This window comes from Heteronotia binoei, chromosome 12 (assembly GCF_032191835.1).
Source record: "Heteronotia binoei isolate CCM8104 ecotype False Entrance Well chromosome 12, APGP_CSIRO_Hbin_v1, whole genome shotgun sequence".
NCBI lineage: Eukaryota > Metazoa > Chordata > Lepidosauria > Squamata > Gekkonidae > Heteronotia > Heteronotia binoei.
The window spans coordinates 34671499-34699296 of NC_083234.1; the positions used below are offsets into that span (position 1 = coordinate 34671499).

At 45.5% G+C, this 27798-nt stretch overlaps 1 protein-coding gene across 1 annotated transcript; it reads right to left on the bottom strand.

The window, feature by feature from the left end:
• Positions 1-1432: 1432 nt before the first annotated feature.
• On the bottom strand, positions 1433-26327 carry GOT1L1 (glutamic-oxaloacetic transaminase 1 like 1). The gene is made up of 9 exons (XM_060251043.1): positions 26192-26327; positions 17908-18089; positions 15499-15622; positions 10890-11002; positions 9554-9646; positions 8023-8173; positions 5776-5941; positions 3151-3293; positions 1433-1686 (listed from the first exon to the last, which is right to left on the bottom strand). Exons 1-9 carry the CDS (start codon positions 26301-26303, stop codon positions 1532-1534), a joined length of 1239 nt encoding a protein of 412 aa, XP_060107026.1. The 5' UTR covers positions 26304-26327; the 3' UTR covers positions 1433-1531.
• Between the last annotated feature and the right edge of the window lie 1471 nt (positions 26328-27798).

Here is a 27798-nt window from a genome sequence, read left to right on the forward strand (position 1 = left end):
GTGTCCCCATCATTCAGCTGCTAAAGGTACAGAGTTCGTGTCAGAGGAAAGGGGGCAGTTTTACTCCCTTCTTTCCTTCATTTATCAAATAAGTAATGGGTAGACCTTGATTGGCCCCAAGTGGGAGCTGGCATGGTGGGAACAGCAGAGACAGCCTGAAGCACCCTCTGTGCTTATCTTGAAACTCTTTATTTATAAGAGATATCAAAAAGTTAAAAGACAGAATATAAGCTGGTGCAATCAAGTAACAAAAGACTTCTAGATGGTGTTTGGGACCCAGTTGTTCCTACATCCATTGGATAAAAGCAGCATCTGGTTATAGCCTGAAAGCGGTATGTATACTGCTGAATCAGAGTGCTGCAAAACTGCTGTAAAGCTGCCTGATGTCAATGGGGCAGCATGAAGAAATTCAGTAGCAAAAAACAAAAAGCCCTACTAAGAAGTTTCCTGGCTTTTTGGTCCCAGTACTAGCTCCCAACCAATGCTGATACGTGATATTATTAATCAAACCAGTAAAATCATGTCTCACTGATAACCCCAACTGGATCCTGCTGGTTTCATTTACAGTTTATCACTATAGCACAGTCACCTCTGAAATGTCAAGGCAGACGGAAAGCTCTTCATTGGTCTTGCAAAATTATCCACCTCTCTTGCAATTGTGATGTTCCAGCAGCACCCCACACTGGCTTCCTGCCCCCTTGCTGTGACCTTCATTCTGTCATCATCCACTTTCTCATCCTCAGATGCTGGAAAGACTGCTGATCCCTCCTTTGACTCTCCCCTTTCTCCTTGCTGCACTTCTGTTTGGAAATGTCTCAACATGATGCTCTTTCGCTTCCTCTGCCTCCCACCTCCAACCGCTCCCCCCCATTCCTGTAAAGTCTTCAGCACGACTCCCTTGGTCCTAATCCTCTCCTGAAACTAAGCCTGAGTAACTGACATGAATGCCCATTCTTCCCATTGTTTATCCACCACTCCATTGGCCCCCTTGTGCCAGTTCAGAGTTCAGATTGTGAGCTCCTATATGTTGGGTACTGCCTTCTTGTATTTTGTACATCACTGATGGTCCTATTGACAACAATAATAATTATATATGAGATCTGTTGATTCTTCAAGAACTGTGGGACCAGTGGATAATCACACACAAATCTTAAGAAGTAACAGTGTGAGAACATTCTCATACACAAACATCATTGGTCCTTTCTGACAGTGTTTTACTGAATGTATGAATGTTGTGAATGTGGGATAGGACGCAGAAGATGGTAATTTACAAACCAAATGTATGTTCTAGCTTGCTCAGCTTCACCTGTTGTAATTCGCAAGTGATCAGGCTGCGGAAAAACTCCCACTTTCTCATATATGGCCTTCTTTGGTACTGGAAGAAAGGGGGGCAGGAAAAGCCAGGACGTCTCAAGCATTAACACACACAGGATTTCAAAAACACCATTTATTATGATTGCAAGCCTTTCTAACGACAGTGCCTGGGTGCACTGGACTTCTCAGCTCAGCTTCAGTCAACATCTTCCAAGTCCTAATTGTAGTCCTTGAAAGAGGTGGCTAACACTGCCTCGTGGATGCTCTGTGCTATGTAGTCCAGATTCTTTGAGTTAATGCTGCAGATGTTGATCTGCCGGTTTTCAAAGAGGTAGATGTGTTTGTGCTTCACTAGGAACTCCACCTGAGAAGCTGGCAGGATATAAGTAAAGTTATTCATTCTTCTCTCCATACAACCAGTTAAGCCCAGTAATGTTTGCTCTAACTGTCACTATTTAGCAGAGATAGGCCCAGGTGTTTTAAAGGAATGGCCCTAGGTAAATTACTACCTCCTATTTTATCCCTATCTTGTCTTTTGGGAGATACTTAATTAAGATTTTGATACTTTGCAAGTTCTTTTTTCCAGGCTGAGCTCCCCTATCCAAATCCATGGAAATTAAATCTCTGAGAGGGATGGGGATGAGTGCATCCTTTCTCCGGTGCACATGCATGTAAATGTTGTGTGCATGAACACTAAAGCACCATGTAACACAGCCTCTCATTCACTGGCATATTTATTTATTTTCTGTATTTATATCCTGCCATTCTTCCCAGTTGGAGCCCAAAGCAGCTTACTCGTTCTCCTCTCCTCTTTTATCTTCCCTGTGAGGTAGTTTAGGCTGATTGTATGTGACTGGCCTAAGGTTCACCTAGAAAGGCTCCCATGGCAGAGTGGGGATCTGAACCTGGGTCTTTCAGCTCCTAGATTGACATTTTAATCACTATGCCATCCTGGATCTTCTTCTGAACTGCTAACAGGCAATGTAATGTATAGTTATGTTTTCGTAATGTATCTTCAGGCAAGAGAATAAATATCCATTTTCCTTTCAAATGAACATAGGGCAGGCTGTAACAGAGCAAATGAATACAGCAGGACTGCACCTTATAACTGTTGTAACACTTACCTAACTTAAGATGCATGAAACTGTAGCACTGCATTCCATCAATTTTTTAAAATCCTGCCTCTCTTCCACAGAGTCCTATATCCTATTTTATCCTCACAATATCCTTGTGAGTGAGGTTAGCCATTCCGAGACAGCAAAAGGCCCCAGGTCGTCCAGCAAACTGAATGGGGATTTTAATCCAGGTTTGCCTAGTCCAAAAATTTCACAATGGCGCTCTGATTCCTCAATAGGAAGATATACAAACACCAGAATCGCTTCTGAAAGGTGGCTCAGTACTATTTTTCATTCCCAAACAGATACATGCATGCTCTCCTTCCTGATGTTTCATTTGCATGCGTTGAGACATATAGACTTGATTCCAAGAATGTACTCTTGCTCTTTAAACGTTTGGTGGAAAGCAGCACTGTAGATTCTATAAGACATTCACAGCCTGTGTTCCAACTGAACCCTGAATACCTGCAATGATTGAATTCCCTTCTTTTACACCTATTTCAAATGAGCATTTGATGTGAGGAGATGAAGAAGGTACTTTTCAACTAAGAACGGAATAGGGAATTCAAAGCAGCCCTTCTATTGGCCTCATAGCACTGCTCATCATGCCAAAGAAAGGGCTGAAGGGGAATTGTGATTGGTAGGTTTGAACCCTAGTCCTTGGGAGGGACGCGGCCCAGATGCAGTTTTAGCAACAGAGTGGCCCTTACGGGATACGTACTGTGGAGCCCAATGAAGCTACATATTCCCGACTGGGCTGTGAGATGCTCCCAGGAGCCAGGTGTCCCCAAGATCCGCAGCTTCTCTTTTAGTTTCTCCCTGATCAACATAATTCTCTCTACTGCCATCCGGAGACTCAGTTTCCTGAGGATGAGAGCTAGCATTAAGATTTCTACTCTGGTGCTCCTAGTTCTCCAAACATTTTCCCCTACTGACCTGAAAACTAAGATTTCTTACTTTTTAAAATTTACTTCATTTATACCCTACCTACCTCCTCAGTGGGGACTTACAACCATTTGCCCTCTTCCATTTTATCTTCACAACAATCCTGGGAGGGAGGGTAGGCTGAAAGGGTGTCACCTGGCAAGCTTCTACGGCAGAATAGAGATCCACACCTGAGTCTGAGTGTAGCCCACAGCTACATGGCTGGGGTTCTCTGTTTTGCATTCATTGCCACTGTGAATGCAGAAGAATACACACTGGCAATGAGAGCAGCTTCTACACAGCAGTTTTCTGCACTTTCCTCCACCAGCGACCATTTGCCCTGCATTTCCACCCCCCTCCTGCACCACTGAAGGGTTTTCTGAAGTGAGTTGTTATACTGCTGTAGCAATTTCTGATTTTTAAAAAAGCCTTTTTAAAAGCCCTCCAATGGAGAAAATGGTGGCCTTGAGGGACTGATGGAAGGAAAATGGTGCTAATGTGGACAGGGCCTTTGAGAATGAACCCCTGCCTATCCAGACAATATGACAACTGAACTCTTTGCACAAAATAAAGAGCAGAGCACATTTGGGGAAGATTATCCTGAGGACAGGGAAAGGATGATTGGATCACAACTCTATGTGGATGCTCCGCTCAAAAGTGCTCCAGTTTGAAAGCAAAAGCAAAAAACCCCCCAAAACACCCCTTCCCTGTGAAAGCAGCCCATATGCCGTCAGATGCCAGGGAAGACTCTGTTCTACTTAGAAGTCAATGCCCCTCACTTAATTACCCTGGCCTGGGTTACACATGTGTCCTCATTGCTTGATGGCAGCAGCAACCAGTGATGGTTTGTGTGTATGAATAGGCCATCACAGCTGTCACTCCCTAGATTACTGAGGTCGGGATCACAAAACTTCCTTACTGTCCCTGGGCCGAAAGAAGCCCGCTTGAAAGCTACAAGAGAAAGGGCCTTCTCTGTTATGGCCCCTACATGGTGGAATCAGCTACCGGAAGAGGTGAGGGCCCTGCGGGACCTTGTTCAGTTCCGCAGGGCCTGTAAAACAACCCTCTTCTGGTTAGCCTACACCTAGCTTGAGAATTTTAATGCAACCTGCCAGATCTCTGTATATATATATATATTGGAATATTTATTAATTTTATGGTTTTATCTGTTTTATCTGTTTTAAAGTTATTCCCTTACATGTTTAAATATTGCTTAATTTATGTTGGATCTAATGCTGGAAGCCGCCCTGAGCCACTTGTGGGAAGGGCGGGATATAAATTCTAAAAAAATAAATAAAAATAAATAAGATTCAGCGTTCATTTTGTAGCAGGAGCTCCTTTGCATATTAGACCACACACCCCTGATGTAGCCATTCCTCCAAGAGCTTACCGGGCTCTTAGTACAGAGCCTACTGTAAGCTCTTGGAGGACTGGCTAAATCTTGGGGGTGTGGCCTAATATGCAAAAGAGCTCCTGCTACAAAATGGGCCCTACAGATTGAACAATCACATTGCCTCAGGTCCTCCAGGAGAAGGAAATAAAAGTTTTAAATAAATTATTGATAAAGCATGGGGTGGGAGGGAAGGTGGCATGGCACAAGCTGCTCTTGTCAAATCTAAGAAGCTAAGCCAGGTTGGTTCTTGGAAAGGAGACCACCAAGGAAGCCTCCGCAGAGCACGGCCCATTTTGTAGCAGGAGCTCCTTTGCATATTAGGCCACACCCTCAAGATGTAGCCAATTCTCCAAGAGCTTACAGCAGGCCCTGTACTAAGAGCCCTGTAAGCTCTTGGAGGATTGACTACATCAGGGGTGTATTGCCTAATATGCCAAGGAGCTCCTGCTACAAAATGAACCCTGCCGCATAAGAAGGCAATGGCCAACCATCTCTGCTTTACACTTGCCCTGAAAACCCCTTGCTGGGGTCAGCTGCGACTTGCCAGCACTTTACACACACAAAGCTCTGGGAAGAGTTAACCTCCTTATAGCTTGGCTGTATGAGAGTGTTCAGGGGAGTGGGAAACATGTGCCTCACATCCTCCATCCTACCATCAGTTAGAGATAAACAGGACAATTTCCCCCCCTCCCCTCATCAACTGACATTGAACTGGCATCAACATTTCATGTCTCCTGAAGGACGATCGACATGCTCAGTCCTCACATGGCTGCCAATCTGGAGCAGTCCTTAGCAGGCCATTTGAGGAGATGGTGATTCTGCCTCTTCTTTTTCAATCTGTAAAGAAATATTTTCAAGCACACCTAGGTTTGCCTCCTAAAGAGGTGCAGACCTCTTACCTTGTCTTTGGTAGCCACCAATGATAAGTCCTTGGCCATTGCTATTAAGTGCAGCAATGATTACATCTTGGCAACCCCAACCAAAGCAAACATCCACTCCAATTACTAAGTTACTTGCTTTCCTCCTTACCACTCGTACAGCAGAGCAGGGCTATTCAGCACCGTTGCAATGACCCGGGCCCCCAAGCTAGAGGGGCACCCCCATGTTGTAGATATTTGCTTGCTCAGTTGGGAGTGGATTCTGATCAGTGTCTCATTGTTTTTGGTCACCACAATAAGATTCCCCGCCAGCTCATCTGCATGAAGGAGTAGGATGGAATATGAGTTGTGGTACGTAACCCAGCCACAGCATTTTGTATCTGAATCAACACATTTTTTGTACACTCAAATCTCCTGCCTCAGCTAATTACTTATGCAATATAATTCCTATCCACTCCACCATCATCATCCCTATGACCTGTAGCTTAGACTTATTAAGAAGTAAAGGCCTAGCTGCATTTTTATTTTTTTTTAAACAGGGTTGCCAACCAAGTGCTGCCAACCCCCAGGGCTGGGGGTGGGGCTGAGTATTATTAAATGATGTTGCCACAAGATACCATGGCATGTCTTCCAGTCATGTAACTAGAACTGATGTCAGATAGCACCAGGGACACTCTAGCAATCCCCCCTGAAACTTCTATGTTTTATCATAGAGTTTTTTCGGTATTGCTAGAGCATTCCAGTGTTGCATGATATCATTTAGCCTGCTCTAGCGAGGAAGGCGGGATATAAATGAATAAAATAATAAATAAATAAATAAATAAATAAATAAATAAATAAATTTGTGGTTATGTGATCAAATTTCTCCTGCTGTTCCACTTATAGCAGCAGACCTGCCCCCCTTCTTTCTTTCTTTTCTTTTTTCTTTTTGACAAGACAGGATTGGACTCACTTTCCCCACAGCCACAAAACAGCTGCTGGGAACTACTTTTTAAAGGACTTCAGGGTCCAGTTTAGCTCAAGAGCATGGTGTGAGTGGAGGAGTGGTTCCTGTCTCCCCCTAGGCCATTTTCCCCAAGCCAAAATGGTCTTGTGGGGATTACCCCCATTTTGGAGTTGAGAGACAGAAAAACAGTGATAAGTATCTGAGATCTCTTGGTATCTTAAAGTGCCTTATGAGCAGCTATGTTGGAACGGGTTCTTACTGGGGCAGGGCAGTGCAGGCTTAGCAGCCAGCCCTTAGAAACATTTTTACTAAGAGAACAGGCAGAAATATTTTAAATAAATAAAGATAATTAACACAAGGACTCTCCAGCTGAAGAAGGGAAGGAGAATGTGATTATGAGCACCCAAGGTAGTAGGGATTGGTGATATTGCAAGAGAAACCTTGTGATTTCTCCCAACATAAGAAAAGTGGGAAATAAACCACAGTGAAGAATTCACTCATCCCTCTAATTTCTGAATACTTTTCTCTTTGTCTGCAGGGACCTCTAGTGTTTCCTTATAGCTATGATAACCTCCTTTGAGCTGGTGAGGATCTCTAGCACTACCTCGCTAGTGCAGTTATGCATCACAGGGATGTGCAATTCTTCCTTTCCAATCCAAGTCTTGCCGCAGCTCTGAGCTGCAGGGACCACAGAGGAGTGAAGCTCTGATGTGATCATTTCCATAAGAATGTAAGAGAAGCCAGCAGGGAGGGCCACCTAATAAAGGATCTGAGCATGGCTCTTTCTTTAAGTCCCATTGGTACTGATGGGGCTAGAATAAGTGTGGCACCCAAAAGGAAGGAAGTATGAGTGTGCATGCATGTATATGAAGGATTGTGAATACACAAGGAGGCCCATTTTCACAGCCCTCCCTCTGAATATAACCATTGAGTTAGCCATAGAGGATGTTTTACACAGTCCTAAAAAGACAAGTTTAAAATCTAAAACAAGGGTCCCCAACCTTTTTGAGCCTGTAGGCACCTTTGGAATTATAAAATGGGGTGGTGGGCACAGCCACAAAATGACTGCTACAGGAGGCTGAGCCAGCCACAAAATGGCTGCTGTAGTTTATCTTCAGTCCCACAGCATTGTGGCAGCTGCTACCAAAGCACAGCCAATCAAATCTTCAATGGCCATTCAGAAACTCTGCTAGGCAAAAGCCTCACTTGGTCACACCCACTTTCTAAAAATTTAGTGGTTTCCATGAAGGGTGTCAGCAGGTGCCATAGCACCCGTGAGCACCATATTGGGAACCCCTGATCTAAAAAGTAGACACAAGAAAAGCAACAAAACGAAGGGCAGCAACGCTAAACATGAGATGAATATCCCTTCAAGTTCAGCTTCTGAGAAAGTTAAAATCCTTGCAGGCCTGCTTTCCTGAAATGTAGCTGTCTGGGAATTCAGGGACTCACCATATAAGCCAAATGTTTTTGAAAAGGACTGGGCACACAGAAGTTCAAAGCCTTGGGCCACAAAGTGCCGCAAGGCCCAGGCATCTCTGTCCAGATTCCCAGAAGCCAAGCCTTGACTTTCGATGTTGAAAAAGGGGAAGAGCTGTTTTTTCTGAAGAAACAAGAGGAAGGGGAAAACAAATGTATCTTTGGTTGTTTGGATGTCCGATTACTGTGAATGAGACTCCAGTAGGGTTGCCAGCTCCACATTGGGAAATAGCTAGAGATTTGGGGAGGGGGGATAGATCCTGAGGAGGGGGGGGTGTTCGAGGAAAGGAGGGGCTTCAGTGGGATATAATGTCATAGAGTCTACCTTCCAAAGCAATCAGGTAAATTTATCTCTGCTTCCAGGAGATCAATTGTAATCCCCAGAGGTCTTCAGCCACCACACGGAGGTTGGCAACCCTAGGCTCCAGCTACAGTTTTGGCTAAAATGTTGCCTATGTGGAGGAAGGATTTAGACAAAAGAATTGTTCAGATAATTCCATAATGGGCAATTCATTTCACAGAGGCAGAGGGAGAAGCAGGTATTGGCAGCTTTTGAATTGTGAGACTTTGGGAGGTAGGGTTGCCAAGTCTGGGTTGGGAAATACCTGGATATTTTGGGGTGGAGGGGTGTGGGGAGGTTGGAGTTTGAGGAGGTGTGGGACTTCAACAGGCTATAATGCTATTAGACACTACTCTCCAAAAGCAGCCATTTTCTCCAGGGGAACGGATCTTGGTTGTCTGGAGATCAATGGTAATAGTGGGAGATCTCCAGGTACCACCTGGAGGCTGGTAATCCTATAACACAGAGCATTACTAATTGTAATCAGGCTCCAAGCAGGGTGGGTTCTACAGAGTTTTGTTCATTTATTTAGAACCTGCACATACTGCTTTTAGACCTCTGTTCATAAAATGGCACACACAAGAAATATGAAACGATTGCATAAAATACCAGTTACAGAAGTGCAGTCATGTTAGTCTGCTCTAGCAAAATGAACAGAATGATTTTGGCTTGGATCCTCCGGAAATTTCCACGGATGGAAGGATCTTCTGGCCATGGAGCAGCAGAACTGTCTCACTTTTGCTTTCCTGCTGTGGATTAAAATGCCTGCTCCTGGGGGACAGATAGGATTCCTGTTTGCCTACTTAAGGTGGGACAGCTTCAAGTAATTGTGACCCCTGTCCACCAATGCTCACCTGATTGGTGGGCAGAAACAGGACAAATGGGGAACATGATTGCCCTGGAGAGAAAAATTAAAGAGAAAAACAAGGCCTTGTCTGCTTACAGGGTGTTCTGACCATACAGTTCTTAGTGATTCCTATGGCTACTTGGAAATACTAAGCCTTTGCTCCTAAGGCTGAAAGGAGGAAGGGCAGTGGGCAGGATGAGGGCACAAATGTCAATCCCTTCCCCTCTCAACTCTGAGGCTACTGGGGCTCCATGGAGCATGGTGTGAAACTAGTTTTTTTCAATTCAACAGTCTTTGTGGCTATTCCTTCGGCTTACCTCCATGGTTGCTGCAACTGCCTCCCACTCCTTGGGCTTCAGGCCAATTTCTTCTGGAGCATGTAGGAAGACAATGGCACCTGTTGGTGCCTTCTGGAAGCAAACCAGTGGTTCAACAATTACCTTATGTGCATTATGAACATGAATGAAGCAAAACTGGAATGCCCCAAAGGCAATACACCTTTGATTTTAATGTTTTGGGCAAAGAGCATAGTTAGCTGTTTCTATCACATCTCTGTGTGTCCTGCAACTGTGGATGTTCATAGAGAGTGCCTCTGTCTCAAATTTTCCTTCCTCAAGGTCAGGGGGGTATTTTAGAACCACAATGACCTTATGATGGACATGTCCTCCAATGTCCTGAGTGAATGCTACCCTGAACTTGAGGAAGGAAGATTTAAGGAAGGAGATCCCAGCTGGTATGTGCACTCCCAATCTCTCTATGGTCCGCAGAATAGTGTGCATAGAGCCCTACAGGCTCTTGGGAGCAAGTGTGATGAACCATTCACTTTCCCCCAAGCCTAACCTACCTCATAGGATTTTTGTGATGATAGAATTAAGAGGAGAGACACGCATGCTGCCTGACCTCCTTGGAGGAAAGTTGGGCTAAAACCCATAATAGTTAATAATACCTGTGTATAGCTTATGTGCACGGGCTCTGTCCATAAGTTTGGAAACTGTATGAAATGCAGCATCCTTGAGCACAGAGATGTGCCCTATGTGAGCAGTTCTACTAATCTGTAGGGATTTATACACACAGTCAATTAAACACACTTTTCTTGCAGCAAATCCAGAAGCAGGATTCTGAAGAGGCAGCATAGAAATATTCTAAATAAGTAAATACTGTAAGTTAGTTATGCTGCTACACATTTTGTGAAAAGGAGCTTCTTTGTGGTGGCGGAAAGTGCTGTCAAATCACAGCCAACTTCTGCTGTCCCCATAGGATTTTCAAGGCAAGAGACATTCAGAAGTGGTTGGTCATTGCCTGACTCTGCATCATGACTGTGGACTTCATGGGTGGTCTCCCACCCAAATACTAACCAGGGATGTGTCCTGGTTTTGAGATCTGATGAAATCAGGGTGCTTCCTTATAGCTGTTCTGAATTTTCTTCCACTCAATTTCATAGGAATGTTATGAAGGAGGGAGAACAAAAGAATTGTCTCCACATCATTTTTATTTTATAAATCACTACCAAGTCCTTCCACAGTCCTCTGTTTCAACATTCCCATACCCATCAAATTTCAGATAGGTCACTACTTGGTTTCAATACCCCATAGTGGACTGCATGGACCTTTGGCCTCTCATTATGTGTAAGATTGCCCATTCTTACAACCTTACCTGCAGTGTTTGCAAGAATGCTTCGACATCAACAGTCAATGTGACTGGGTTCCAGTAGTGGTAAGGACGAATGTCTCTAAAGCCAGCAACATGGAATATACACCCAAGACTATCTGAAAAGACAGAAAAGTTGGTAAAGTATTGCAAGGACTGAGGCTATTTGGTCCTTCCTTAACTTCATTTTGCCCCTTTTATCTCCATCAAAATGCAAAGCAAAGTACATTTAAGACAGCAAAACAACTCAATTGTAGCAGAGAGCTACTAACAATGATGTCCTAGCACTGATAAGAAACAAGAACATATTTATTCCTTTATAAAGATATGTGTACTTTAGATTGCAAAAAGACAAATAGTTTGGTTCTAGATCAAAGCTCTCTAGAAGCTAAAAAGACCAAACTTGAGGCTGTAGTACTTAGGTCACATTTTGAAAAGGCAAGAGTCACTGGAGAAGACATTAATGCTTGGACAAGTTGAAGGCAGCAGGAAAAGAGGAAGACAACAAGAGATGGATTGACTCTATAAAGGAAGCCCTGGCTGTCAGTTTGAGCAAGGCTATTAACCACAGGGCTTTGGGTTGCTAATCCTCAGTTGAGGGCAGAGGATCCCCCGGTTTGGAGGCTCTCCCCCCCACTTGAGGGTTATTGGAAAGCAGAGTCGGGAAATGTATGATGGGCACTTCATTATAGCCTATGGTGTAAGCCAAAATGCCTCAAAACGAGGTTGGGGAATTGTCAGGTGGGCACCTGGCTCACTCAGGATCTTTTACCTGTGTATACAGGATTCCACATCCAGAAAAGTAATGCTTAAAAATAATAGGGACTCTAATTAAGTAAAACACATTAAAATTTATTAAGAAAAATATAGGCTTCCATACAAGATAAAATACTCATAAAATCATACACAAAGTCCTAAGAAAATAGATAGAGAGATAGGGGAACACATGGGTAGATAAACAGGGCGATATTTACCGCTCGTAGTCTTCAAGGAAGGCTCCAATGGCGACGAGTGAGGAAGTGGGAGAAGGGACCCGAAACTGATCAGGAATCGGGGATGGATCTATGCAGTGGAATTGGGATAACTGATAGAAGCACACCTGTGGGTAGCTAGTCCACAGATTATAAGGACTCTCTTGAGCCCTTAGGGGATGGGAGGTACGAGGGAGGAGGAAGGTGGTCAGCTGGTGCATGACCTCACGAAAAGGGGAGGTTTCGCAATGACCATAAGGGCTGGACTACTGCGACAACCAATAGAAACTGGAGAGCCAGTTTGATGTAGTGGTTAAGTGTGCGGACTCTTATCTGGAAGAACCAGGTTTGAGTCCCCACTCCTCCACTAGCACCTGCTAGCATGGCCTTGGGTCAGCCATAGCTCTGGCAGAGGTTGTCCTTGAAAGGGCAGCTGCTGTGAGAGCCCTCTCCAGCCCCACCCACCTCACAGGGTGTCTGTTGTGGGGGAGGAAGGTAAAGGAGATTGTGAGTCACTCTGAGACTCTTCGGAGTGGAGGGCGGGATATAAATCCAATATCTTCTTCTTCTTCTAGAAAGTTCATTGGTGGCATCTAATTGAGTGCTTGCTCTTGACCAATGGACTGGCTTGGATCCTGGATACCTGAGTGAACTTTCAGGTTGAAATGGACCAAGGGGAGGCTCTAAAATGACAGTTGGGAAGAAGAATAGAGAGATCACTTGGGTGATACTTAGGACGATTAGGCTTATCTAAAAGGGTGTCAGTAGAGAGTCAAATCATGGCCTAGGTAACACCCAGTTTGTACAAAGGAACTTGGCTCTGGCTGAAGATGGTCTTCCTCTTCTTCTGTCTTCTCCTTCGCACTAGTCTTTGTCTGGAGTTCCGTCAAACAAAGAAAGTGGCGGTTGGACAATTAACCACTCCTGGGATGGGTAGGTTGTTTGCAGGCACAGGTGACATCTGGTGTGTACGTGAGCCATCCGCTTCGCTGGAATGGAGTCAAGCCTGGTAGGAAGATGGCTGCATGTGGTGTTAGCCCTCCATGGTGGATTTCATGGTCAGAACTTCATAACCGTTCGCCTGGATAGCTCCTGGCGGTGCAGTCTCCTCCGCTCCATGGCTGGGATGGACGTCATACGGAACGACGGGAAGTTTTCCGTTCTCCTGGTGGGCACTTTTGTATTGGTCTTGAGTGCCTTGTATCGTTATGGCTGCTTGTACTGCATAAGTCCCTTTTGCCCCTGGATAGGTGTGCTCACACTCTCTGGCCAGATGTGTGCGAGTCACTTCTCCAGGTGCTCTGGCAACCAAGCTGGTAATCATGATGTTCTGTAAGGGGTTTTTCCCTCACAATGGAGACTGATTCCCATAGGATATAATGGAGAATTGATCCATAGTTATCTGGGGGGGGGGTTGCTGTTTTTTGAAGCAGAGGTATCAAATTTTCAGCATAGCATTCTGTGCCTCTCCTCAAAACTGATAAGAGTTTTTTCTGTTTGAAATTCAATTTCTATATCTCAAACAATTCGATGGATCGCTGGATTGAAGTAGCACTTGAAAGCAAAATATATTTATTACTACACGGGAATGGGGAACTGGGAGAGAAAATAAGAAAGAACTAAGAAAACTACATCTTGCTATGGAGGACACATGGCTACAAGTGAAAGGAGACTTCCTCCTTCTTCTTGACCTTTTGCCTGACTAGACAAAGGAGTCACCTGACTAACTGGCCAAACAAACAAGTTACCCAGGTTCTTTCTGTTGGAAATATGTATCTGTTCTGTATGCAATGTTCTAAAGTTCCAGTCATTATAGGGTTAACACTGTGCCTGATTCCCCCTTGTCTGCATGACCTGGGAAGAAGATACTGACTGCTGTCAATCAAGGTCTAGAAGTGGGAAAACCTGTTTTGTCTGTTTGGTCAGTTAGTCGGGTGACTTCCTTTGTTCAGGCAGAGAGGTTAAGAAGGAGGAAGTAGCCTCCATTAAGCACATGATCTAGTGTGAGGATGCAGTTCTATAGTGTTTGTTATTTTCACCTCCCAGCACCCTTTCCCTATAGAAATAAATATGTTTTTGCTTTTTCATGTTAAATGCCTCTCAATGATTATTTGATCCAGTGATCCATCGCACTTTTTGCGATAAAGAAATAGAATTTCAAACAGAATTCCCTAACAATTTCTTGATCGGCAGGGAGTTAAGATCTTCTTCCTAGGTCCTGCAGACAATAGGGAAACAGGTACAGTATTAACCCTATAATGACTGGAATTTTAAAACATTGCAAAAAACATGCAGAACAGATACTTAATTCCAACAAAAACACCCCCAGTTTTCAAAAAGATTGGACAAGAGGATCCATTTCTGTGAGCCCCAAAGAAGGTACCCCTATCCTTCATTATTTCCAAATGGAGGGAAGGCATTTAAAAGGTGTGCGGTTTTCTTAAATGTGATGGCCAGAACACCCTTTGGAGTTCAATCATGCTTGTCACACCCTTGCTCCTGGCTCCACCCCCAAAATCTCTTGGCGCCACCTCCAAAGTCCTCAGATATTTCTTGAGTCAGACCTGGCAACCCTATTTGGAGATCATTAAGCCAAAGGATTAATAAACTGGAAGCAACTTGATGGCATTTAACGCCCACATACATATATTCCGCTTCTCCAGCTTAAATTAAAGCAGTTTATAATGGAAACAATCAAATCATACCAGTAAATAATATAAGACCTCAGAGCAGAGAACTGCCTTTTTAACTCTGTAAAGAAACGATGTCAATTGATTGTAGGCTTCCCAGTCCCCAGGTCCCAGTGGGGGATTCCCCATTTTGACTGGCTTCTTCCTGCCCCCAGCCAGCTGGCCGGCGGGGGAAGCCCCACCCCCACAGTCACCCTGTAGTTTTAGAGCTCCTGCAGGTTTAGAAACCTGCAAACAGTTTTTAAAATGTGTGTCTTTAAGGCTGAGCAGGAAGCAGGAAACAGGAACGGCTTCATGGGAAAGGATCAATGACAGTTTCCCCAGAGAACGGCCCCTCCCTTTCTTTTGCTTTTGTTTTCAGAACAAGTAAAGTTCTGCGGGAACAAAACCAAGTATTTGTGTGTGAGAGAGAAGGAGGGGGCAGGGGATTCCCTGGTTTGGAGGCCCTCCCCCCCCCCCCGCTTTAGAAAGTGTGAGGAGGGAGGGAAATGCCTACTGGGCACCCTATTATTCCCTATGGAGAACGATTCCCATAGGGAATAATGGGAAATTGATCTGCGGGTATTGGGGGCTCTGGGGGGGGCTATTTTTTGAGGTAGAGGCACCAGAATTTTAGTATAGCAGCTAGTGCCTCTCCCCAAAATACCCCCCCAAGTTTCAAAACGATTAGACAAGGGGGTCCAATTCTATGAGCCCCAAATTATGGTGCCCCTATCCTTCATTATTTCCTATGGAAGAAAGGCATTTGAAAAGGTGTGCTGCCCCTTTAAATGTGATGGCCAGAACTCCCTTGGAGTTCAATTATGCTTGTCACACCCTTGTTCCTGGCTCCACCCCCAATGTCTCCTGGCTCCACCCCTAAAGTCTCCTGGCTCTGCCCCCAAAGTCCCCAGATATTTCTTGAATTGGCAACCCTAATTGATTGTGAATATAAATCCTTATTTACAAAATTACCCCATTGTGGCTTGGCAATGTAGAGAGCAGTTGGAGTTGAGAACCTGGGTTTGTACCAATGGCACAGGAATTCAGCTCCAAGCCAAAGAGCACCTGTCCCACCGACCGTGTGAACACCCCCAGCCTGTTGAGAAAGAAAGGAAAGGTCATTGTCTTTTTTCCCCCTAGCAGTCATCTCCTTATTTTTTTTCTATCCCTTTTTTCCTCCCCCCCCCTCCCCACCATCTTGTTGAATCTACTGGTTGCTTCCTGCAACCACTGAAGTCAGCCAGAGCTGCCCTAGAAGCCAAGGGCCATTGCCCTCTCTTTAGGGAGGATGAGTGTGCAGATTATTAGCAAGCACTGCCAGAAGAACGTTTCTTAGCTAGTCCTTATGCAAGAAACTGTTGCGTGTGTTTTTGCCCTCCTTTCCCCTCCCCGCAACAGACACCCTGTGAAGTAGGTGGGGCTGAGAGAGTTTTGACAGAAACTGCTCTTGAGAGAAACAGCCCTTTCAAGAACTGTGACTGACCAAAGGTCACTCAGCAGGTACAAGTGGAGGAGTAGGGAATCAAACCCAGTTCTCCCAGATTAGAGTCCACACACTTAACTACTACACCAAACCGACTGCTGAAAAGCTGCTATCAGACTTATGCATAACCTCACTCTAGGGCTGCCAAACTCCCGCTAGGCTTGCCAATCCCCAGGTCCCAGCGGGGGTTATTCCGCTTTCCCAGGCTCCTTCCCGCCCCCAGTCAGCTGGCCGGAGGGGGGAAGCCCCGCCCCCGAAGCCACCATGTGACTTTCCCACTCCGGAGGCTTCAGTCTCCGATTGGAAAGGCTTCCTCTTGGGATGGTGTGTCTGTGTTACTTAGAAGAAGTTGGCAGCAACTCGTGAGTAGAGATGCCAGTCCCTGGCTTCAGAGTCAGCCAGACAGGGGCGTGGAGGAAATGTCTGCTGGGCATTTAATTATTCCTTATGTGGAGATCAATTCTCATCGGGTATAATGGGGAATTGATATGGAGGTATTGGGAGCTCTGGGGGGGGCTGCTTTGTGAGGTAGAGGCACCAAATTTTCAATATAGCATCTAGTGCTTCTCCCCAAAATACTCCCCAAGTTTCAAAACGATTGGACCAGGGGGTCCAATTCTATGAGCCCCAAAAGAAGGTGCCCCTATCCTTCATTATTTCCTATAGAAGGAAGGCATTTAAAAAGGTGTGCTGTCCGTTTAAATTTGATGGCCAGAACTCCCTTGGAGTTCAATTATGCTTGTCACACCCTTGTTCCTGACTCCACCCCCAATGTCTCCTGGCTCCACCCCCAAAGGCCCCAGATATTTCTTGAATTGTACTTGGCAACCCTAGCTCCCGCTGGGGGCAGGAGATCCCCCGGCCTGGAGGGCTCCTACTTGCCAACAAGGAGCAGGCTGCTGGGGGGATTTCCACACAAAAAGAGCCCTGTTGCCTCACGCTGTCCCCAGTGCAATGACATCACCCGGAAATGACGTTTTCGTGCTGGGAATGCTCTAGGAATCATGGTAAAACTCTATGGTACCATACAGTTTCATTGCAAGTCCTAGAGCATGGCATTCCCAGTGCCATGACGTCACTTCTGGGTGACGTCATTGCGCAAAGTGCGCACAAGGAACAAGTCCCCTGGCGCAGCAGTGAAAGAACTTGGCAACCCTTCCTCACTCCCTGACATTTTGCGGCTGGCTCCACCTCCAGAAGCAGCCATTTTGTGATTCTGCCAGAATTCCAAATCTGCCCACAGGCTGAGAAAGCTTGGGCCCCCCTCCTTCAAGGTATTCTTTCTGTTTTTGTGCTATGGCCTAGCAGTTCTGTCTTGATGGCTGCAGTTAGCAGTATACTTCAGGCCTGGTCAGCAGTTGCTATCTAGTTAAGATTTTTAACCTCATATTTTGGTTCTAGTAAGGTTAGTTGAAACCTCTTGTTGCCTTTGAGTGAATTACAGTATGGATTATATTGGGTTGCCAGCCTCCAGGTGGGACCTGGAGATCTCCCACTTTTACAACTGATCTCCAGCTGGCAGAGATCAGCTCCCCTGGAGAAAATGGTTGCTCTGAAGGGTGGACTTCATGGCATTTTATCAAGGTGAGGCCCCTCTCTTCCCCAGACACCACCCTCTTCTGAATTCACACCCAAAGTCTCCAGGAATTTTCCAATATAGACGTGGCAACCCTATAGGAATATTCCTGGAGATTTAGGGGGTGGAGCCTCAGAAGGGTGGGCTTTGAGGATGGGACAGACCTCAGTAGGTATAATTCCATAGAGACCATGCTCCAAAGCAGCCATTTTCTCCAGAGGAACTTATTGTTCTGGCGATCAGTTGTAATTCTGGAAGATGGCCAGACACCACCTTGTGGTTGGTAACCTTAAGCTGTGAAGTGAATACTTAACACTCATACCCTATTTTCTAAGAGAGCGCGGCTTTCTTTGCCAATTGCCAGCTCAGTGGCCGCTCTAGTGTACTCATAAATCCCAAGCCGTGGGAGGTATTCGTGATTCAACGTTGGATCCTGGGAGATTTGGAGTAAAATCCGTTGCACCACAGGTGGGATCCAAGCTTCACCATCATTGGTCTGGCAACCTGTAGGAAATGGACAAGAGATGACTCCAAACATCACTGCAAAATTTCATTGAGGAAAACAGGGACACTCTTGCATCTGATACTGATGGTCACTGCTTAAGGGCAAACTGGGACTGTTACACATTGACAAAGGCTGTTGTGTATGTCAGGATGGTTGTGGCTTTGATGGATTTAAAAGGGAGTTGGACAGATTTTTTACAAGCAACTGTTTAGTCCTGACATCTCATTAGATCTTGGGAGCTAAGCAAGGTCAGCCCTGGTTAGTATTTGGAAGGGAGACTGTCAAGGAATAACAGGACTGTGACGTAGTGGTAGTCAATAGAGATGTGCAAAAAAAAAAAAAAAAGCCGGTAGTACACGGATTTGGAAATATACGGGGGGAAAAATACGGAATCCTATATATTTCTGAATTCCGTAGTCGGAATAGCAGCATATACGGTAGATGCGTGGCTATTTCCGAATATACGGCCCCATTATACCCTGTGGGCCAATGAAATCAATGGCAAATAGGGTATATTTGAAGCCGCCTGGAGGGGAGGGGGTTTGAGGGAGAGCCCCCAAATTTGCAGGGGACCTGCAGGGGACTATCCCCTACAAACCCCCCAAGTCCCAAAAAGATTGGGCCAAGGGGTCCAATTCCTGGGGCACCCAAAGCCAAACCTAACTTCACACCAGAGAATCTCTATAGGACCCTAATGCACTATATACATCTATCTACTCTATGAACCCTGCCACACAAAACACAATCTGCTCAAGGTCTGCTGTGCAGACCTGGCTGCAGCAAACCCAGATGCCAGCTCTCCAGCCCTGCCCCAAAGAATGAAGGAGAGCTGGCCAAGCACAACAAGCATGCTGGCTCTGGGTCTCTCACCCAGGTACCAGCTTCCCTGCCACAGAACACACAATCTACAGATGCCAGCTCTCCAGCCCTGCCCCAAACAACATGGGGAGAGCTGGCCAAGTACAACAAGCCTGCTGGTCCTGGGTCTCTCACCCAGGTGCCAGCTTCCCTGCCACAGAACACACAATCTACAGATGCCAGCTCTCCAGCCCTGCCCCAAACAACATGGGAAGAGCTGGCCAAGCACAACAAGCCTGCTGGTTCTGGGTCTCTCACCCAGGTGCCAGCTCCCCCCCCCGCCAAAAAAAAAACAGAACCAGGAAAAGGGACATCAGGAGAAGGCCAAGAAACTCAACTATTAAAAAAGTGGCCTTTTAAACAATGAAAATTAGGCCAAACAGCCCCCCCACAAGAACCAGAAGAGAAAAGGAACAACAGCAGCACAACACAGTAGCAACAAATCAAACAAAGAATCCTTTTAAAACAGTAAAAAACTTAACTTTTAACAATACAGAAACTTTACCAACCCCTCCCCCCCAAAAAAAACCTTCACCCTAACCCCAAGAAATCCAAGCCACCCAAATCAGGAAAAGTAAAAGGACACTGCACTTTTAAAAGCCCTCTCACTAAAGTAAGATATGGGCAAATTGGCAACACCCCCAACACAGGCCCCCTCCCCCAGCAGAACCCCCTAACCCCAAATAAGCTACCCACCACCCAAATCTGGATAAGGAAAGGGACTCTGAGTCTTAAAAAGTCCTTTTACCAACTAAAATAAAAACAAGAACCCCAAGACTGTCTTACCTTAGACGTCTTCTCTACTCCAGGCAAGTCTGGTAAGGCTGAGAGAGAGCAGCAACAGCTGAGGCCAAGGGCCAGCACAGCACAATCTCTCTCACACACCAACACACACCAACACAGCAGCAATGGGGGAGTCCAGCCAGGCAGACTCCTTAAAAAGGTTCTCTGGCCCTACAGAGAGCAGTTTCAAAAAAATAGCACTGCTCTGTGATTGGCCAGACTACAGTGCTTACTTGGATACCCAAGTAAGCAAAAGATCAAAAGAACGACAATGTTGCTGATGGCTGGGGGATCAACTACACAACAGCCCTGCAAATGCATGCTTTGGATTGGCTGCTGGGGCTCCTCTTCCCCCTCCCTCCCCCCCCGATCCCAGGGAGGCTATGGGAGAGGTGGGAAAAGGCTACCAAAGGCGGGAAAGGAGGAAAGCAGCTCCCCTGAGGCTGCAGAAGCCCCTTTCCCGCCAGTTCCATGGATTTCCGTATACTTCCGAATAGCCATACTCGGCTCCCGCATAATGGGCCCCAATTGGATTCGGCTGTATGCGATTCCATATACAGCTGAATCAGGGGTGATTCGGCGGTTGATTCGGTTCAGCTGAACCGAATGCACACCCCTAGTAGTCAATGGCAAACTACCACTGCACATCTCTTGCCCTGAAAACTGCATGGGTTTCCATAAGTCTGTACTCAGGCCAATGAAAAAAGGCAATGAAAGCGAAATTGGGCTTCTGAGTCTAGAGGCAGAACACCTCTGATTGTCAGTTCCTGGGAAGTAATCAGAAAGTTAAAACTGTTTCAATTGGGCCCTGTTAGTGAACATCACTGTGATATCTAACTAACCAGTCCTGGAAACAGGCTGTTGAAATACATGGCTTCTTTTATATCCTTAAAGAACATGAGAAGAAGAAGAAGATGATGATATTGGATTTATATCCCGCCCTCAACTCCGAGGAGTCTCAGAGCGGCTCACAATCTCCTTTACCTTCCTCCCCCACAACAGACACCCTGTGAGGTGGGTGGGGCTGGAGAGGGCTCTCACAGCAGCTGCTCTTTCAAGAACAACCTCTGCTAGAGCTATGGCTGACCCAAGGCCATGCTAGCAGGTGCAAGTGGAGGAGTGGGGAATCAAACCCAGTTCTCCCAGATAAGAGTCTGCACACTTAACCACTACACCAAACTGGCTCTCCAGCTGTTTATTATTTAGATATTTATGACCTACCTTTCTCCCCAATGAGGACCCAAAGCAGCTTACAACATTGCTTTCTCCTCCTCCTCCATTTTATCTCACATACATGAACACCTGCAGCTGCCTTAAACTGAATGAAACACTTGGGCTGATTCCACACTAAGGTTGTTCCGGGGCAGGCTTCCGTTTCTGCCTGGAGCAAGCTTATGTTTTCGCATCAGCTGCCCCACGCTGCTATTTTGCTCCGGGGCAACCCATGATTGGGGTTGAGGGGTCGGCCTTGCAATGGCTTTCCTCCTCTCTCCTGGGTCGGGGACAGAGGGTGGCTATCGGGAGTGAACGGTCCCAGAGGCGCACACTGGACTGTGGGGTGCCCCAGGGAGCAGTGCTCTCCCCGATGTTGTTCAACATCTATATGCGCCCCCTCACCCAGATTGCCCGGTGGTTTGGGCTGGGTTGCCATCAATATGCAGATGACACCCAGCTCTATCTACTAATGGACGGCTGGTCCGACCCCGCACCAGGGAATCTCGACCAGGCCTTACAGGCTGTTGCGACATGGCTCAGGCTGAGTGGGCTGAAGTTGAACCCAGCGAAGACAGAGGTCCTTTGCGTGGGTCGTGGCGCTCTGGGAAGGGAAATAGCTCTCCCGGCCTTCGATGGTGCGCCATTGAAAGCAGCGCACCAGGTAAAGAGCCTGGGTGTTTTACTGGAGCCTTCATTATCGATGGAGGCCCAGATAGCAGCCACTGCCAAGTCAGCATTCTTCCATCTGAAGCGGGCAAGGCAGTTGGCCCCTTTCCTTGAGCGCCGGGACCTCGCAACAGTGATCCACGCAACGGTCACCTCAAGATTGGACTACTGTAATGCCCTCTACTTGGGGCTACCTCTGTGCCGGACTCGGAGATTGCAGCTAGTGCAGAACGCGGCGGCCAGGCTGTTGTTGGGACTCCCAAAACGGGAACATATACGGCCGGGGCTACGTGAACTGCACTGGCTGCCGATCATATACCGGGTCCAGTACAAAGTGTTGGTCATTACCTTTAAAGCCTTATATGGCCGAGGACCTGTCTACCTGAGGGACCGTCTTTCCCCGTATGAACCCCAGAGAGCACTGAGGTCAGTTGGGAAAAATCTAATGACCATCCCTGGGCCGAAGGAGACTAAATACCAGAACACTAGGGTACGGGCATTCTCAATCACGGCCCCTACCCTATGGAACCGACTCCCCGAGGAGGTGCGGGCCCTGCGGAACCTTGATCAGTTCCGCAGGGCCTGCAAGACCGCCTTGTTTAAGCTTGCACACTTGGACTGCTAAGATCAGCAATTAAGGATCCGCCAATGAGGTTTGAAGACCTATACCGCTGAATAATCGTACTTACTGGATTGTTTTAATGTTGTTAAGTTAGTGTTCACTGTTTTATATTGTTAAATTTAAAGGCTTTTAACTACTGTATGTTTTTATAAAATGTTGTTAGCCGCCCTAAGCCTGCCAAGGTGGGGAGGGCGGGATATAAATAAAATTATTATTATTTATTATTATTATTATGATTTGCTGTGGAGCAGCATAAACCTGAAAAAAACAGATTTACGCAGCTCCATGGCAAATTGTGGGTTGTCCCAAGGCAAAATGGCGATGCGGAGCAGCTGGTGTGAAAACGCCAGCTTGCTCTGGGGAGAAACGGAAGCCTGCCCTGGAGCAACCTTAGTGTGGAATCGGTCTTGACCTGTCAAAGTCAGTATTTACTCAAACTGACAGTGGGTCTCCAGAGTCTCAGGCAGAGGTCTTTCACAGCACCTACTGACAGATCTTTTAGTTGGAGATGCCAGAGATTGAACTGAAGTCCTTCTGCATGCCAAGCAGATGCTCTATCACTGAACCACTGCCTCTCCTCACAACAGAATGTTCAGAAATTCCTGAAGATTTGGGGATGAAGACTAGGGAAGGCAGGGCTTGGAGAGGGGAGGGACTTCAGAGGGGGGTATATGTTCACAAAATCAGAACCTGCTGGTGCTCCCAGGCCCAAAAGATATCCAACTGTCCTCTACCAGAACCACTCCTGCCTGGTGGAACTCTTTACCTGGAAACATCTACACCCTTGTACAGTTCTGCAGGGTGTGGAAAACAGAGATGTTCCACCAGGCTTATGGTTGATATCAGCAATGGTTTTTCCATCTCATCTGGCCCATGACTCTGCCCCTTGGAGGAAGCAACCACATGCAGAATGCCATTTAAGACTGAGGGTCAATGGTTTGATAGGTTTTTATTGGGAATTGTGATTGATTGATTTTTATACAAATTAACTTATTTACTGTGATGATGTTTCAACTTTGGGGGAGGAGAGTTCAGAAATTAAGTGAAATAAATAAAGTAAGTAAGTAAGTTACAGTCCACCCTCCAAATCAGCCATTTTCTTTAGGAGAGCTAGAGCTGCCAATCTTCAGGTTGCACTTGGAGATCTCCCATTATAATTGATCACCAAATGACCAAGATCAGTTGCCCTGGAGAAAATGGCTGGTTTGAACGATGGATTCTGTGGCATTATACCCCACTGAGCACCCTCCCCTTCCTAAATTGCATCCTCCCTAGACTCCATCCCAAAAATCTCCAGGTGTTTCCCAACTCAGAGCTGTCCACCCTGATCTCTGTAGTCTAGTGATCAGTTGTAATTCCAGATCTCCAGCCCCCACCTGGAGGTTGGCAGCCCTACAATAGTTACAGTATCAGGCAAGTTAGGCTGAAAGACCTGCCCAAGGTCACTAGGAAATTTCCATGGCATGAATCTGAACCTAAGTTTTCCAGATCCAAGTCATACACTCTAACCCCTGCACCATGCTGGATCCAGTGTCATATAACTAAAGACACCCACTGTATAAATGAAGAAAAAGCTTACTTTCCCCTTGCAGAAGGTAATTGTATATCGCCTGCAGCTCAGGATACTTCTTGGTAGGTACACCTGTGGGTAGGCTGCTGGATGGATTTTTGGCTATGTTGCCTTGGGTTGCTTTCTGTCATGGCTCTTTGGCTATGGAACACTTCTATCCATCTTCACATGGCCCTGTGTTGTTGAATGTCAAGTATCTGGTGAAAACTGGTTTCTTTGGCTAGGCTGTGCTGTGCCCGGGACTGCTTTATTTCCAACTTTTTTGACGTTGTATCAGTTGCTGTATTTAGTGCTGTTCCTCAATGCATTCAGGTTGCTTTTATATTTTATTGTGCTGTTATGTACTGATGAATTATTGGATGCTGCCTTGGAAATGTATAACTGAAAGTCAGGATAGAAATTCTGAAATAACAAAACCCCCTTCAAATAGGGAGATTTTGGACAGATAGGTCCCATGCCAGCCATAACTCTTGCCATTAATGACATTCAGTTCTTGCCAGGTAGGGTTGCTATTGCCAGCTCTGGGTTGTGAAATAAATGGAGATTTTGTGAGTCAGGGGATGGCAGGGTTTGAGGACGGGAGGGACACCAGCAGGGTACAATGGCATAGAATCCATCCTCCAAAGCAACCATTTTCTCTAGGAGAACTGATTTTGGTCATCTGGAGAGCAATTGTAATAGGAGATCTCAAGATGTCAGCTGGAGGCAGGCAGCCCTAAATGTCAAGCATGTGCATGCATACCATGTTCAGTGTGATCAAGACCCAGGGTGCCAAATAGAGCCTTGTGAAGCAATGGAATTAAAGACTTACTTTGGACTTATCTGCAAGTAATGTCTCATCTCTGCAATGAAATAATCTCAGGGCTTCCTCTTTCACTATCCCATTTCCCATAATCAAATGTTAACGATTTGTGTGTTTGCCTTTTAGAAAAGAGAGAAGAAAGTACAAAAGGAAGGGAGACAAGACAAACTGCAACAGAGTTGGTATCACAAAAATAAAAAAAAATGTTGGTGAATTCTGGATATTTGTGAAATATTTCAGTATTTCAAAAAGCTGGCTTCTGCCCTATAAAACAGATTACTTTAATGCTCTTTAATTGTGCAAATAAATTGTGCAAATTAAGCAGATTTTCTTGTTGTTAACATACACAAATCAGAGAATATAGCATTCTCTTGGTTCTTTGATAAACCAATGTGGTGTACAATAATGATGGATCAGTTTCCACACAAAGAACCCATTGACTTCATGTCCATGGCTGTAACTTCAGAGGGGACCTAGGGCAATAATTCACTCTGGCTACATTTTTAAAAAAAATTGATTTGTGACATGACACCCGCTGGATCATCCCTTCTCTGTCCAGCCATGATTTCATTGATCAGGATGGATTTCTCAACAGCATGATCACCTTTATTATGCTTAAAAACATACTGTATATGAAAATAGGCAGCATGATGCAGTAGTTAGAATGCCAGACTGTGGCTGGAGACCACTACGTTCAAATTCCCAAACAGCCACTTGGCTCAAACTGGATGAACTTGGGCTAGTGAATGTCTCTTAGTGTAACCTGCTTCCCAGTATTATGCTGAGGATAAAATGGAAGAAGAGGGAAATATGTATTCCCCAAGATCCTTAGAAGGAAGGCAAGAAAGTAAAAAGGTTACGACTGTGAACATGGCAGGGGCTAAAGATGAATTTGAAAAAGGAAGGAGCCCCTAAATTAAAAAAAACAATCTTCCAACATAGGTTTCTGACAATTAAAAGTTATTAAATTACATATAGGCATATGACAAAAAAGTAATAGGCATTTCTGATGGTCATGAGGTTTCAATGATTTTCCCATTCATTTGAGATGCCACCAAGAAATCTAACTAGTAGCTACCATTCTATTGCAATATGGAGGCAGCATTATTATTATTATTATTATTATTATTATTATTATGGTGTGGGACTGATGGGAGATGTAGGCAAAAACATCTGGAGAGCTACCATTGGCCACCCCTGGTGTAGTGGACATAGTACTGGACTAAAATCTGGTAGACTTGGGTTTGAATTCCCATTCTGCCACAGAAGTAACTAACCTGACTCACAGAGCTGTTGTGAGAAAACTGGAGGAAGGGAGAATTGTATTGTTAATCTCTTCTGAGGAGAAACAGGATATAAATAAATAAATACAGATACATATCACTGTTGTTAATCTTGGAAGAGACAACAAGACAACAAGGACAACTGTTTCACCAAATAGCTCATCTCTGTAAGTTCATGCTGGTGATGAAACCTTCATTTACTCTGTGAGGTTGCTGGAACAGACATATTTTACCAGCTGACAACCCTGTCAGGGATCATCCAGCTCCTAGCTACGAAATGGCATTGTTTGTGGCAGGCATACCTGCATGGCAAAGCAACACCTTCTGGGGATGCACATCTTCTTTATAGAAGTCCTGAGGAATGTCGGTCTTTTGAACCCAGGGGACATCCAGAAAGACGGAAAGTGTCCCCATGGGTCCAGCCTTCCTGTGGAGACCTTCACACTGGTCTTCACCTGCCAAAGGGGGATAGCTAACTGCCACTGTGAGTTCTTTAGAAGAACCTGCACATGGAACTCCAAGACAATGGTTGTCAAGGATCCTGTGTGTATTTGCTCTCAAACATTCTGACTTAACGTGATGCTGGCAGATGAGATGCATGGCTTTGCATGTGTTCAGCATCTTGCTTGAACAGGGCCACTATGCATGCAATGTATTATGCATGCAGTGTTAAATCATGAGTGCATCTGCTGCATGCTCTCATATCCTCTCTATTCCCTTCCACTTATCCTAACTATTCCCTTCCACGTATCCTGGACAGATCAAGTAGGGTTACCAAATTCCAGGTGGGGACTGAAGATCTCCTGAATTTGCCTCTGGATGAAAGAGATCAGTTCCTCTGGAGAAAATGGCTGTGTTGGAGGGTGGACACTACAACATTATAGCTCACTTCCCTTCTCCAAACTGTGCTGTCCAAAGGGTCCCCATTGTCATATTGAAATTGGTCAGTTAATTAGCACTTTGCAATAAGAACCTCCAGGAAGGGGCTGAAGATCTCCTTTTATTAGTACTGATCACAAAAATTCTTCTACCATGTTTCCAGGAGGAGATGTTCTTTTTGACTATGGGCTCTCTGGTTATCCATATGGTGTTGTCTTGTTATACCAATAAAGCGGTTTTTTTTGTGTGACTGACAACTGATCTCCAGGTGACAGAGATCAGTTCACCTGAAGAAAATGGCCACCTTGGAAAGTCGACTGTATGGCAATATACCCCATTGAAGTCCATCCCCTCCTCAAACCCCACCCTACTCAAGCTCCACCCACAAAATCTCCAGGTATATCATGACTTGAAGCTTGCAAGACTGGTAGAGAGTGTCCTCCTCCTGATAAGGCTAACTGCTAGCAGGAAGATCAAGGGGAAGGGGATGCTCCAGGCTTTTCCAAGATAAGGACCCACCATAACAGGAGGATGGCTGGGGAGTAAGATTGCCAGCTCCAGGGTGAGAAATGCTTGGAGTAACATTGCATCAGTGCTAATCTGGCAGCTGCCAACATACATCTAAGGGAGACTTGTGACACCCTTTCTATCTTATCTGCCATGCCATAGGGTAACCTGAACTCAAACTAAACCCCAAACCCATCAATAACTCTAAACCTAATGGACACATTGACTGCAATGATGCCCAAATACAATGTAATTCTGGCAGCTGCCAACATAGACCTAAGAGAGACTTGTGATATTCTCAGTGTCCTGTGTTGCAGGCCAAAGGCTAACCCGAATTTAACCCTAATCCCCACCGTAATGCCAACCCTAACCCTAACTCTAAACATAAGAGACATTGACAATAATGATGCCCAGAGTTTTTTTGGTTGTGGAATTAACAAAGGAAATGTATATTGATATCTTTATTCAATGGACTTTGTGAATGTTCCTAAGCAAATTGTGGCTTTGCCATATTGAAATTGGC

Coding starts and splice junctions, on each gene's coding strand:
- GOT1L1 (XM_060251043.1), bottom strand. CDS start 26,303: ATGGGGACACTTTCCGTCTTTCTGGATGTCCCCTGGGTTCAAAAGACC. Junction 9,647..10,889: donor CATTCTTGCAAACACTGCAG/GTAAGGTTGTAA, acceptor GTTTGCTTCCAG/AAGGCACCAACAGGTGCCAT. Junction 3,294..5,775: donor CCTGCTCTGCTGTACGAGTG/GTAAGGAGGAAA, acceptor TCTCATCCTCAG/GAAACTGAGTCTCCGGATGG.